The following is a 13,506-nucleotide window of genomic DNA, read 5'->3' as shown; positions in this document are numbered from 1 at the left end:
TACTGGTGTGGGGTGTTTGTGTGAGTGACAGCCAGTAGTTGAACCAGCAAACATAACAAACCCTCTCTCACCATTTGTTACTACAGCAGCCATGTGATAAACTTGCATCATTTGCAGTTAATGCTTGAATGAAATAAAGCTCTGATGTTCCAGAAAACTAACAAACGGTATTGTGGTGTGTTCTGTGTTTCTCATTTATCAGGAGCGGTGTTCTAAAACGCATCACAAACGCACACTGATGTTCAGTCTTACTGATGTTACTCATGTTGCAGAGAAATGATTTGAACTTGGAACAGATTTTGGGACAAAAGGAGAGAGAGAGAGGTATATTGCCAAGGAAACACCACCATTTTGACCCAGTAGGACGTCCACTGTGGTCTGTGATTAAGCTTCCACTAATACTGAGTGGAGGTCTTGATAGAGATCCAGAAGGCTTGTGCCAAACATTTAAGTAAGACTAATTTGAGCGGCTACGTGTCTTTTAAAAGACACTGCAGCCAAAACTCTCCATCTGTTCCACAGACGGCAGCCAGACAGAAGACTGCAGTCGGTCCAATGGCCTCACAGGGCTTGGAGAGCCAACGACCGAGAGCTGACAGCGATGCGATGATACATTCCTAGTGTAGTTCTGGTTCAAAATGAGTGAAAAAAAAGAAGAAAGTTACTTTCCACCGCCGGCTATAGGCACATTGAATCAGATAGATTTGGCTGTAAAGATATGTGAGTGGTTACTGATAAATACTGGTTAAAACTTGCAAGCAGACACTATTTTTAAACAAAATGTTTAGACAGAACTGTGATTAATACTTCACCTGTCACCAGTGGTGAAATATAATGAAGTACATTTACTCAAGCACTGTACCTAACTTAAGTGGGCATTCGAGGTACTTGTACTTTACTTGAATATTTCCATGAAATGCAACATTTGTCTTTAGTTACTTCTCGGATCACAATTTGTCATACCCTCAATGTCCAGTGAAAACCATGCATGTCCATATTTGGTGATTTTTTATTTGATTATTGAAGAATTAGAACCTACAGCAGTAAAATGCAACAAACTTTAATGCAGGAGTAATATTACAACATTTATAACATAGCATTATAGCATCACCCTGACAGGGTGCAGAATGAGTACTTCAAGTGAATTTTGCTGAATCTGTACAACTTACATATCCCAAGGTTTTGCAGTATGCAACTTTTAATTAAATAAAGGCTCAGAATACTTCTCCCATCACTGTTTTTTTAAAGCACATACATTGTTTTACATTGACATATGAAAAGCTTATATTGACTGTTACTTTGGGTTATCTGTTAATAAAAACGTAGACGTGTACGAACTTGAATGTTACGGTCCAAACGCGTCCCTCTGACGTCATGCCGACAAAGAGACGTGGCACGCGGACGGTTTAACGTTCAGAGCCGTTGAGTCGAGTCGACCCGTTTCATTCAACAGGGAAGCAGAAGGCAGGAAGTCGACATATATATATATAGAGATATAACAATCTGGACCAGAGACATGGCTTCAAGTAATAATGCAGCAGGTAAATGGGAGGTAGTTAAGAAAGGGAAGAAGAATAGCAGCGCAGGAGGAGGCAAGACCTCGTCTGACAAGAAACCCGGAGGAAGGAAAGCTCTGGGAGAATCTAACCAGCCGTCCAGACGTGAGTGAACATGGCTCCTGCTCCGTGACCCATTTACTTCACTGTACACGTTTAAATGAAAGGAGGAGGGTGGGGCTACGTGTGTGGCTATGTCAACGAGTTTAGCCCACTCTTTACATATTAACTTTTCAGGGTCTTGACGGTTATGGCAGTAATTTACTGGAAATGGAGAGAGCGGCTTAGCGTTGTAGCTGTCATCTGATTTGACAAGCTAGCCGCTGTAGCCTAGCATCGCGCAGTGACGCTAACGCTAACGTTACGTCTTACGGCATTTATTTTGGCTGCGCCGTGCTTTACTAGTTCGTGTGACTGGCTATTATTTAGCCTCTCTCCCGACACATTAATTAAAAAAAGAAATGCTAAATGGCTCTCCTGCTAGAGATACACCACTACAATAAACTGCTAGCTTGTGCTAGCGTTAGCTGGCTAGCAGGCTTTAAAGCAGTGTGTCAACACTGGCAACGTCATCACTGAGGAGCTGCACCTCTGAAGCATGTGCTAGCAGCTGTGTGCTCGTTTTGGCAATATTCTATATGTTTATCGTTGTCAACAAATAGAACATCTTATGATTTAAGTAGCTTGTTGTTTGTGTGACCACAGCCTGATGCAATGTTATTAAAAAGCATAAATGAGCCACACCGTTGGACTAAGTTAGGTGACGTGCTTCTTCATTATGATGATGGACCATGGGACATTTACTGGTCCCTTAAAGATTAGTGCACTGTGTGTAATAAAGTAATCCAAAAACAGATGTGCTACTTGCTCCTGTTTGAGTAACATTTGTTGGAAGTCTAGACACCTGCCGTTCAAGAGGATCATTTAGCCTGTAGAAAAAGAATGATATACAGTATGTAGATCAAAGTGAAACTACGAACATCTGCTCATCCTGCTGACGGGTCAGGGATCAGGGCTGGATTACCAACTGGCTAAAGTGGGCAACTGACCTGGAGTCCCAGAACTACAGGGTTCCCAAAAGCCCCAGGCTCAAATCAAATTAAGCCGATTTACCACGACAAACAACGCACGATATCAGCTCATGATAGGTGTGATGATCAGCTGAAAGGTGTGTCGTGGATTATTGCTGTATAGTATCTTGTAGACTGAATTATGTGCCAACATCTAGGTTCAAACAGAGCAGCAACCTTATTAACTTTGACAGTTTACTGTGTGAGGATTCCTCATTGGCCCAATGTAGTAGAACATAACTACAAACATTTGATGGATTGTTTGTTTTTATGTTAATCATACTCTACATTCAGTAAACCTAACAACATCAACTGCTCTGATCTACCGCACCCTCTCAACAGCAACTTTAGATCTCACTCAGTCACCGCATTTTGTTTCTGCACCAGTTTTATCAGCGACTCAGCCGGTCCAAAGTCTGTCTGAAAAAGAAAAGTAGACTTACGCAGGTGTTCAGTGTCAACACAGCTGTTTCATTATCGCTAAGTCTGAGCACAGTGTATGAACTCTCTCACCACTAAAGTACTTCATGTGAAGTGAAGTATTTGAAGTCATCCAATCTAACTGCTACTGGCATAGTGTAATCAGGCTCATACTTTTCCTCTGAAAGGGGGCTCCGGCTTTACCAGGCTAATAATTATGGACTGCTTGAGGCTTTTGTGTCTGTTGTGTATATGTACATGGAGAAAGAAATGTGATTGGGTAGACATGCCTTGCTGTTGTGCATTAGTGGACTGAGAATGGTTTGCTCCATACATGTGAAGCATCCTGTCAGATATTCTTCTGCTGGTGTGACAATCCATTCCCAGTCCTCCCACCCTGTAGGAGGGCCACGTTGGGTGCAACTGCTCATGTTACCAAAAACCACCATAACCCTCTGCTGACAGACACCAGGTCTAAGTCCGATGTCAGTGGATCACTACTCACTATATAGTAGACCTGAACGGTTCCCTGATCCAGTAGAGGACTACACACCTCCATGACAACTTCCTTTCAGTAGGTGTTCATAAAACATTTGGGTTAGGGTTACATTTCCAAGGACTGGTGGCTAATCAACAAGTGGTTTCGTTGGAGTGATTTTCTTTCATTTAGATTCTTGGAAACTCCGTCTTGGCTCTCGTCCTGTTTAATTACGCCAGGAGTAGGACCATCGGTTTATTCATTTAACAAAGTAACACGGTAAACAAGTGATGGTGCCAAGTGCTCGACATGGGTTGTCTTGGAGAATTTGGTACAGATTACTCACTGTGGACCGGAGTATGTAGAAACTGGAAACCTTATCTGATTTTGCGTCATGCTCATCGGTATACTTTCATGGAAATTGTCAACATATTGATTTTACGAGCTCAAGCTCAAAACCTTTGTTAACCGCTGTTGTACCGCAATCGTGGAGCCGAACCACCGAGAACTTTACAAGTGATATAAATCATTTCAAAGTGCCTTTTATAAAACAAAAACACTGCGCAGTGTCTGAATTCAAAGGAAAGAGAATGTATAGAATGGTATTCATTGTGGTGGTTTGTGCCATCTCTAGTCCTGTCATCAAACAAGTGTTTGTTCATACGTCGTACACTTGTGTCATAGCACATTTGTTTAAAGCTGCCATTTGCATATTTCAACTGTTCCTTTCGCCATCACTCGAGTGGCCTCACTAGTTGGTGCCCTGTTACTGCACGCATCAGATGTGTCCTCATGTTAGGAGCTGCTGCTGGAAGTGACCGACCTCCCGACACGTATCGATATTTCTTTCGTATTTATAGACACGAGCACCTGGTCAGATTACCTCATTTTTCAGTCTTTCGGTACTTTCGTCGCTGTTGAGCTCTGGTAATGCTGACTAAGCTTCACAGAGAAGACGACTGACTTCAGTTCAGAGAAGTGAAGAATCATCCTGATTGACCAACATTTCAAAAGGGAACTGAATCTGGTATGTGATGGAACGAGTCCTGTCTTGTACTTACACACACATGCTGACCAGATATAGACTGAGGTTTGTCAGCAACATGTATGACCAGTGAACAACTGGTGACCTCTGTCAAAAAATACTCGTTTGTGGGCGGGGTCTAACAGTCGTATTGAGTTAAATACTGAAGATGTCTTTGCTGCATTAGTTAAGCTTAGAGCTTATTCTGAAATAGTTTTCATAATAACGGCATGAGTTTCCATGATTCAGTCTTATTTTGAAAACATACTTTTTAAAGGGCCAAAACCAACAACAGAATTGTGCTGCAGCCATGATGTCTGATGCTGTCTGAAATACTCACTAGAGCACAACATGTGTATTAATCCATGGCTGAAAATATTCCTTAACAAACGTATAAGTAAGAGGACATAACGCAAATAAAGGAACATATTTTTTAAGATTCAGGAAAGAATGAGCTTTGGTGTGAGGGCTACAGACGGAAGTAGAAGTCAGAGGCAAAATAAAAGTATAAAGGTTCTGGGGAATACTGGATGCTTAAGCAGGATTATTTTGGTGTTTAGTAGCAGTAAACGGGCCTAAAATATCTGGGTGTTGCTACCTCAGTATACGAGGTATATTGACCCTCAAAACTGCTCAACTGGTTTAATATGAACTCCGTTAGAGTGGACACAGTTTCGTTACAAATTGGGTCTGAACGTGTAACACTTGAAATGCTGCCGGTGCTTAACGCTCGCCTCTGTGGAGTGTAATGAGTGTTGCGTGAACATTTTCTTGGATAATAACCGAGCCTATTATGCAAGTCATGGAGGGCGGGAGGGAACGCTGACTGTGATGGGAGGGGGGAATGCCACGGTTTCATGGATTAGCTTGTACAGTTACAACACGGGGTTGATCTAAGAAAGTGTTGTAGGAGACCAAAGAAGTTTGAAAAGTACAGCCGCTCTTATCTAAACGCACCGCTGCCTTGTTCCCTTTCAGCACCCCAGGTGATATCAGAGACTCTGTACGACAACTTTGAGAAGATGGGAAAGAAACAGAACAAGGAGCAGGTTCCACCGCCGGCCGAGTCCGAAAACAAGAAGCCCTCGTCAAGTAAACCATCGAAGAAATCGCACTCCAGCAGCACGGTCCCCTCCGCAACTCAAAAGACCCTCGAGGAAGCCTTCAAAACTGTGAGTATTGCACCTCTGTTTTCTCTCTTCTCATCAGGCAATAGTGGTGCGATCATTTGGCTCATCTTGGTCAGTGACTAGAAAGAAAACATAAATGCAATGGGCTTTGCAAAACCTCGAAGATCTTTCAAACATCTTCATACAAGCACACGGATATTCAATGCTGCATTGTGGCATGTTCAAAGCAAAGTTATCACATGCTGAAACCAAGGCCTCCTCTTCACATAATGGACGCGTTGTTTATGATCGTACATCCTCCTTCTGTCTTGTTCCCCTTTTTTCCAGTTGGATGTCGGGGACCTGAAGCAGCAGCTGGCTCGCAGTCAGACCCTGTTCCCAGAAAACCCGTCGGTGTGGGTCAAAGACCTGGCAGGATACCTCAACCTCAATCTGACTGCGCCAGAGACCGAGCCCACACTCAGCAGCTATGCCCACGGTCGGTCTGACGAATATCTTTTTATTTGCATGAAGGAAACAAACTGTCTGGTATTAAATGTGTCTGCAGGGCACGGACTTATTTTCATGTTCTTTTTCTGTGGTTTCGTCCCCAGACTACCCATACTGCCTTTCAGGGAAAGAGCTGAAGGGGGTGATCAAAGGCCTCATCGGACGCTGCAGTGATATTCTGCCGGATTTCTTCGACCACTGTGTTTACACTATGCTCAGGGAGATGGACAGACAGTCGGGTAAATATGGCGCACCATATTTTCAGGTAGTTCTCAAGCCGTGGGTGGACATACTCTGATGGCGGGCGGTTTATTCTAATGAGTCTGCATGGGACACAGGAAGCGGGGCTGCTTTTCTGTGCATTGAAGCGAGTGTCAATCTGTGTCTGCCTCTTTCTCACCGTCTCCAGGAGAACCTCTGCATGGCTACAGAGTTTGCATCCAGGCAATCCTGCAGGACAAACCCAGGATAGCCACCCAAAACCTGCCAGAAGTGAGTGTGTGTGTGTGTGTGTGTGTCCTTGAGTCCAGAGATCACGGCCCTTGTCTGCTCCAAATGTGCTTAAAACGTGTAACAGTACTAGTTATGCAATTGCTTTCTCTTCCAAAAATTTGTCCGACGTACTGGGGATTTGTCTTTTTGCAATAACCTTGCTACGACATTGTTGTAATACCCTTCCCCCTCTTCGTCCCCTCTAGTATCTGGAGTTACTGCGATCCGTTCAGAATCGTCCAGTGAAGTGTTTGACCATCATGTGGGCTCTTGGCCAAGCTGGATTTTATGACCTCAGCCAGGGACTAAAAGGTAGTACACAGTGAAACACACAGCGCATACGCTCACGACACATTACTTAGAACATGTACACACAGTTTTTTTTTTTTTTAAATCTTCCTCTGCACTGTGTTAGTTCCAGTCTGTCTCCCCTTTCTCCCCCTTTCCCAACAAAATGTGCTCACACACATTCTGGGTTGGGGGTTAATGAAGCAACAGTGCACAGTAGAGCAGCAACACGTCTAGCGACGGCCGTCTGTGATCCTAAACACTGTCTGCTGCCTACTAATTGTTGAGGCTGTGAGGTGGATGTTCGTATGCGGGCAGCAGAGGATGAATGTTCTTCAAAGATTGCATAAGAACCTGCAAAATAAGGTTATCGACTAAACTTCTAAACTAAAATTGAAACCGCGAAAGTCACGAGAACAAAATTACATCTGAGTGCATTTAAAATTCTTAGTTATTAACAGAATTATGATATAAAACCGCGAAGAAGAAATACCTGCAGAGCGCGACTTTTTTATACTGTGTCACTTAAATAAGTATTAAGTGTGCAAGAAAAAAAGCCATGTTTTGCTTCTGGGCTTTTTTTTTTTTAATTGAAAGCTGAAAAGGCCGACTGTTGACACACTTAATGTCAGAACTACAAGTTCCTATCATGTTAATGAAGGTCTGTGTTTGTGTTTCAGTGTGGCTGGGTATCATGCTGCCTGTGCTGGGAGTGAAGGCCTTGTCTTCGTATGCCATTGCATATCTGGAGAGACTTCTCCTGTAAGTCCTCCTAAGAAATATGTGAATTTCTTTTGTTTTAAAAAAAAATGTTGGACATAATTCAACTTTATTCTGACTCTGTTTTATGTTCTTCTTTTCCCAGACTTCATGCAAACCTGACAAAGGGATTTGGCATCATGGGTCCGAAAGAGTTCTTTCCTTTGTTAGATTTTGCTTTCATGCCCAAGAACGCCCTGACATCAAGGTAAATGTAGCATAATGCAAACACTGAAACCCAACTCATGACAAGTGTTCATTGATGAATATCCCCAGTACACAGCATGAATACACAGTGGAGAGAGAAGTGAGTGTAGCGCATGGATGGCTGTGAATGTTTAAGCCCAGATTACACTTCATCAAACTATTATGATTAATTATGACCGAAATGCATTTAAGAAGATAATTGGGAATGCCTCTTATTTAGTACTGGGACATTTTTAATAAGATGAGTTTTTGGTTTTAGGAAAAAAAGTAAAAAGTTGCATCTTCATAAAAGAATGAAGAATTAGTAAATGATATATTGCTGTCACATTGACACATTTCAATAGTAAAAGCATTTCTCCCGTGCATGTTTGAACACATAGACGACAGCTTAGTGCAGTATTCTTTTTACATTGACTCTTTGCTTTATAGAAAGTACTGAAATGAGACGTTTTGTTTGTGTTCAGTCTTCAGGAGCAGCTGAGGCGTCTGTACCCTCGGCTGAAGGTCCTTGCATTTGGAGCCAAACCCGAGAGCACATTACACACATACCTGCCATCATTTCTGTCCCGAGCCACGCCGCACTGTCCAGAGGACATGAAGAGAGAGGTAAGAAACACACAATTCAAACAGATCCTTTCTACATGATACTGCTGCTTCAGTGGTCTTGAGTGTAGTTTAGCTCCGTGCAGCAGCATAACTCGGTCTTTCTTCCTCTCTCGTGTGTATTTTTGCAGCTGCTCAGCAGTATGACGGCGTGTCTGTGTGTGGATGTCCAGAGTCTCGGAGTGTGGAGGCAGCTCTATACCAAACACCTATCGCAGTCCAGGTGGGTGATGTGCTTCTTCTTTCTTTTCAATTGTGAAAAGTAGAAAGGAAACAGCGGCTCTGTGACAAACACATACGTCCCAAATGCATTCCCATTGAAGTGAAAGGCAGTTGTGTGTATATAACAATGATACGTTATATACTGATGGATGGAGCTAACTGTTGCTCCGCTCTTTTCTTCTCCAGTCTGCTGTTGAAGCATTTATTGAAGTCCTGGAATATCCTCCCACCAAAGGTACGACTGCTGCCCTACATACTACATAGTATACTTGGTGCATGTTTACACACCGAGAGCAACAGCTTTATTAATAAACAGATAAATAAAAAGTCTCGTGTTTAAGTGCTGTGCTTTATTTTCCATCTGAAGCTCCGGAAGAACCTTGAAGAAACTGTGCAGTCTTTCAGAGTGACCAATGAGGAGATGAAAGACACCGTGGAATCTCCGGCGCTTCAGGACTGCAACAGCCTGTGTCAGGTGAGACCAACGGCCCCTGTGTGAGCTGGACTTCTAGAATGCGTGCTATGAACGTACCGAACAATTAGATCGTCAAACACAGAAGTAGGAGTCAGTGGTTCCTCTTCTGTGTCCAGTATCTGCAGGTGAAGATGCGCGGCCGTGGGTTCCCGTGGTCCAAACTGCTCATGGTTTTGCTCGTGTTTGTCGCCGGCTTCATTGCTCACGACATCAGATCTCGTGGCTCCTTCGCAGGTCTGTCCGAGTCCTCTCTACCCTTTATTGTTCTATAGCACACCGTGCAAGGCTTTTTTCTCTGTTTTTGAGGTCTTACGAAGTGCTTCGTGTGTTTCAGATTCCACCACAGCCCTGTATCTACGCAACTCGGGGGTCACATCCGTATCGCAGCAGGCCTGCAGCAAAATACAGGTCTACTCCAAACAGGGCTTCAGGTACGGCCTCAGAAATAGTCTCTGACTGCGTTCTAGACTTCTGTCCACGGTCGGACCAGAGGCCAGTCACGCCAAAGCTTAAACATATCTCACGCACGCTTCGGATTCGTACACCTGTATCATCTAATGCAATCCAGTACAACTGCTCTGCCATGAATTCTGCTTTTATGAGGCCTTTAATATTCAGGTTGATGCTGTCATAGAGGGGTTCATTATTCAATTATGTTTCAGCGCTGAGGTCACAGTAGTAGTGTAACACTGCATTATTATAGTCAGAGGTGTTTCTAATATTCTGACCCCTCATGTATGTAAATAAGGATGACTAAATATTAGAAAGGCTTCGTAATATAATGTAGTCCAGAACAATACCATCTTTAACTCTGCCCTCAACAATAAACATATAATTGAAGACAGATGTTGTATTAGATTCCAATCGATGTACAGCTGCACCTAATGAAGTGGCCACTGAGTGCATAACATTAACATTTAAATACATTTTAAATAGTACACTGCTAGTTAATGGTAACACGAAGACTTAATTCAGTCATGTTTGTAAATTGAAAAAATCCAGTAAAGTGTACGAAAGATGAATGAAAATGTAACATTGCAGTCGACTACTTTACATTGGAAACAATGGTTGACCACACATTGACATATTCAACGGGCGTCTGCATGCAACTTGTGTAAAACTCTAACTTTGTGCACCTAGTGACCTAAGGGACACATCTGTAAACCCACTGGATGCTTAATTACTGTATATGCAATTTAATAATTTAACTTTTGTTCTGTCATCCTCTGCAGCTGGTTGGAGACTAACACGCCTCATTATTACTCTGAGTGTGCTCGGGTTTTGGGGCCACTGATGGACCAAGGTTTGGAAAAGACTAAAACAGTGGCCATCTTCATCTCTGAAAACACCACGCAGTTTATTCTCTGGGTCAAAGAAAAGACACCGCAGGCCATAGACTGGGTGAGGCTTTAAAATGCTGATGTTCACCTCGCTTCCATTTACCTCCAGTTAACTTTTCAAGACAAAGATTGAATGTGTTTCCTCTTGGATCAAAGAGTTAAACCAATGGAAAACGTATGTCACGTCACTGACCAGCGTATTTCCTCTGTCTTTGCACAGGTGAACACCAACACCCCCGACAGTGTATTCCAGGTGTTGGCGTATTTAAAGGAGCTGCTCCTCTCCCTCCATCAGAACTACATCTTGCCAGCGCTGGCGTTTATATCTGAACTGCTACAACGAGCGTGGAGCAACCTACAGGACTCCTGCAAGTCAGTACTTTGAGGCGTCCATTTAACATGTGTTTTGTATATAACAGTAGATGGCCTTTTGAGCCCTTATCAACTCATCAAAGGCAGATTTATTTTTATTTTTTTATAAATTTGATGGACAAAAGCATTGATGTGTTTCATCGCAGTACAGCCACATAATTCAATTCACAGCACGTTTAACATGTTAAAGTCTGTAGAGCCCTTATTAAAATAAGTCTTTACGAGCTAAAGATGCTGCAACTCATTTCAGTGAATCACTATTGTGAAACGAGGTCACTGAGCGGTCGCTGAGAACATTCCATACGAACTCACTGGATTTATGAATCCCGACCCCCAAATCAAAAAGCTGCATTAAAGGTTTTTTTTTAAGTTTTAGAACAAATTCTCAAACTATTTCTTCTTCTTTTTCCCGCCTGCAGTGGTGAGGTGTCCATCTCGTGTCTGCAGGGCCACGCCGTGTCCTTCACCAACACAACGTGGCAGCTGCTCCAACACACAACGTCGGCCATTAAGACGTGGGCCCAGGAGCTGCTGACACGGCCGTGATGACGACGCAGATACCGACTAATTTACACACGCAATACACACATGAATGAATGAATGAATATATATATATAGCTATATATATCTATATATATATCTATCTCTATCACACACACACACGCGCGCGCGCGCACACACACACGCGCACGCTGACCTAGTTTGAGGCTGCCTTTCAGTGCGCTGGCCCTCGTGCCATGATTGGACCCTGTGGGGTCAGACAAACAAACTCTCACTCAAAAGGACCCATCTATCTCTTATTTTGGTTACATTTTTAAATCAGTTTGATATTGTAAAATGTTTTTTTTTTCTACCAATCTTTTTGTCAATGCTGGAAGCAGAGGTCCTCTCTCTCTCCTCTGTCTCTCTCCTTCACTCTCTTTCTGTCTCGCTCTGTCTCTCCGGCTCTTGCCGTCTCTTTCTCTCTCTCCCCGTCTCTCGCTCTCCGTCGCTCTCTCGCTCTCTCCGTCTCTCGCTCTGTCTGTCTCTCGCTCTGTCTCGCTCGCTCTGTCTGTCTCTCTCCCTGAGTTTTCTACTGCGAATTTCAGCTGTTGCTTTAACCAGATTGTGTAATTTATAGAAAATGTAGGTTTGTAGATGATTTGTATAACATTTTTATTTAAATATATATATATATATATATATATATATAAATAATGTTAAACAAAAAGTGTTCTGTGAAAACTTGGTAATGGGAAGGGAGAAGACCAAAAACAAGATATTCCAGACTTTTCCAAACCACTGAAGACCTCATCTCACACACTCGGTCCAGCTCACTCTGAAGTCAGATCAGATGCAGTATGTTTGCGTGTGTGTCAGTCTCAGTAAAACCTTCATCAAACCTGAGAATCTTTCCAGTGGGCAGCTCACAATGTCTTCAACAGGAAAGATATTGTGGGTAAAGGGGTCAGAATATTTAGAGTTGACAGCATGACCCAAAGGGAGGCTCACATCTGTCTAAAAGATCCAGAAGAAGAATACATCTAGCGGCTGTCTTGTCTGCCTGTCCTGCATTAGCTCCCCGTCTCATCTTTGCTGCTTTTGTCATCTGTCTGCTGTTTCTCTGGAGTTTTCATTTGCCACCACTAGCTCAACACCTGAGCTATAAACAGCGGTGGTGTAAGCTCATTCTTGAAGGCTGATGATATTCTGTGTGGATCAACAAGCTCGTTCTCAATGATAGGATGATTAACCCTGTGCCAACGTCCTCCTGTACCCCAGAGAATGAAGAATAAACCCTCATCTGGGGAGGGTAAACATTTCTGACCAGCTGATTCACGAACCCTTATTTGTTAACAGGATGTAATGATGGATATGGCGATGACTGTCTTACTTTGTAATGTAAATGATTTCTAATAAAGACTTCAACCCCATTGGTTGGTTTATCTATGTTATCTCTATTGTGTTTCCAGGATATGACATGACACTTTTACTGGTGTTTTTATGTGATTATGTGGAGGAACGCCTCGCTCTTCTCATAGGCTGCAGATGTATCTACAACACAGTCCACCATACTCGCGATTTTCAAGCCACATCTCATCTACAACGGTGAATAGGCCTTAATAACAGCGCACCAGACCACAGCCACCTACGAAATTAAAGAAATATAAAACGTTTTCAAGATTGCGTCGAGCTGGATTCGCTATAGCAAAACAGCACTTCATAAAGACCTGTTGCTCTGCATTACCAGACACTAGAGTCTGCATATGTGGTCTGCTTTTACTGATATTTGTATATGTTACGTCATGGTCCAGGTAGCATTTTGTTAAGGGTTGATCTTAAACAACTAACGTTGGTTACCAGCTTAGGTGTAACTCAGAATATACCTGAAAGTGTTTATCAACGTTCAATGTCGATGCTCCGGTCATTAATGAATAAATACTTCGTATATGTCGTAAGAACATAATGGGGGATTAGCTCAGATGGTAGAGCGCTCGCTTAGCATGCGAGAAGTAGCGGGATCGATGCCCGCATCCTCCAAATTTTTATTCTTTCTCTCAAAAGACACACTATTATATATAATGACGGATGTGTATGTACT

The 13,506-nt window shown here is 42.8% G+C and overlaps 1 protein-coding gene across 1 annotated transcript; it reads left to right on the top strand.

The window, feature by feature from the left end:
* The first annotated feature begins 1,432 nt into the window (after positions 1 to 1,432).
* tmem214 (transmembrane protein 214) lies at positions 1,433 to 12,838 on the top strand. Its single transcript, XM_079290989.1, has 17 exons — positions 1,433 to 1,661; positions 5,527 to 5,720; positions 6,006 to 6,156; positions 6,272 to 6,406; positions 6,577 to 6,659; positions 6,866 to 6,971; positions 7,628 to 7,709; positions 7,813 to 7,914; positions 8,378 to 8,519; positions 8,648 to 8,739; positions 8,925 to 8,973; positions 9,106 to 9,213; positions 9,330 to 9,447; positions 9,548 to 9,644; positions 10,446 to 10,614; positions 10,774 to 10,925; positions 11,345 to 12,838. Exons 1-17 carry the CDS (start codon positions 1,517 to 1,519, stop codon positions 11,469 to 11,471), a joined length of 2,052 nt encoding a protein of 683 aa, XP_079147115.1. The 5' UTR covers positions 1,433 to 1,516; the 3' UTR covers positions 11,472 to 12,838.
* The last annotated feature ends 668 nt before the right edge of the window (positions 12,839 to 13,506 follow it).

Source organism: Melanostigma gelatinosum, assembly GCF_949748355.1.
Source record: "Melanostigma gelatinosum genome assembly, chromosome: 19".
NCBI classification, from domain to species: Eukaryota; Metazoa; Chordata; class Actinopteri; order Perciformes; family Zoarcidae; genus Melanostigma; species Melanostigma gelatinosum.
The sequence above is the reverse complement of the archived record's forward strand: the minus strand, read 5'-3'. Positions and strand labels throughout refer to the sequence as shown.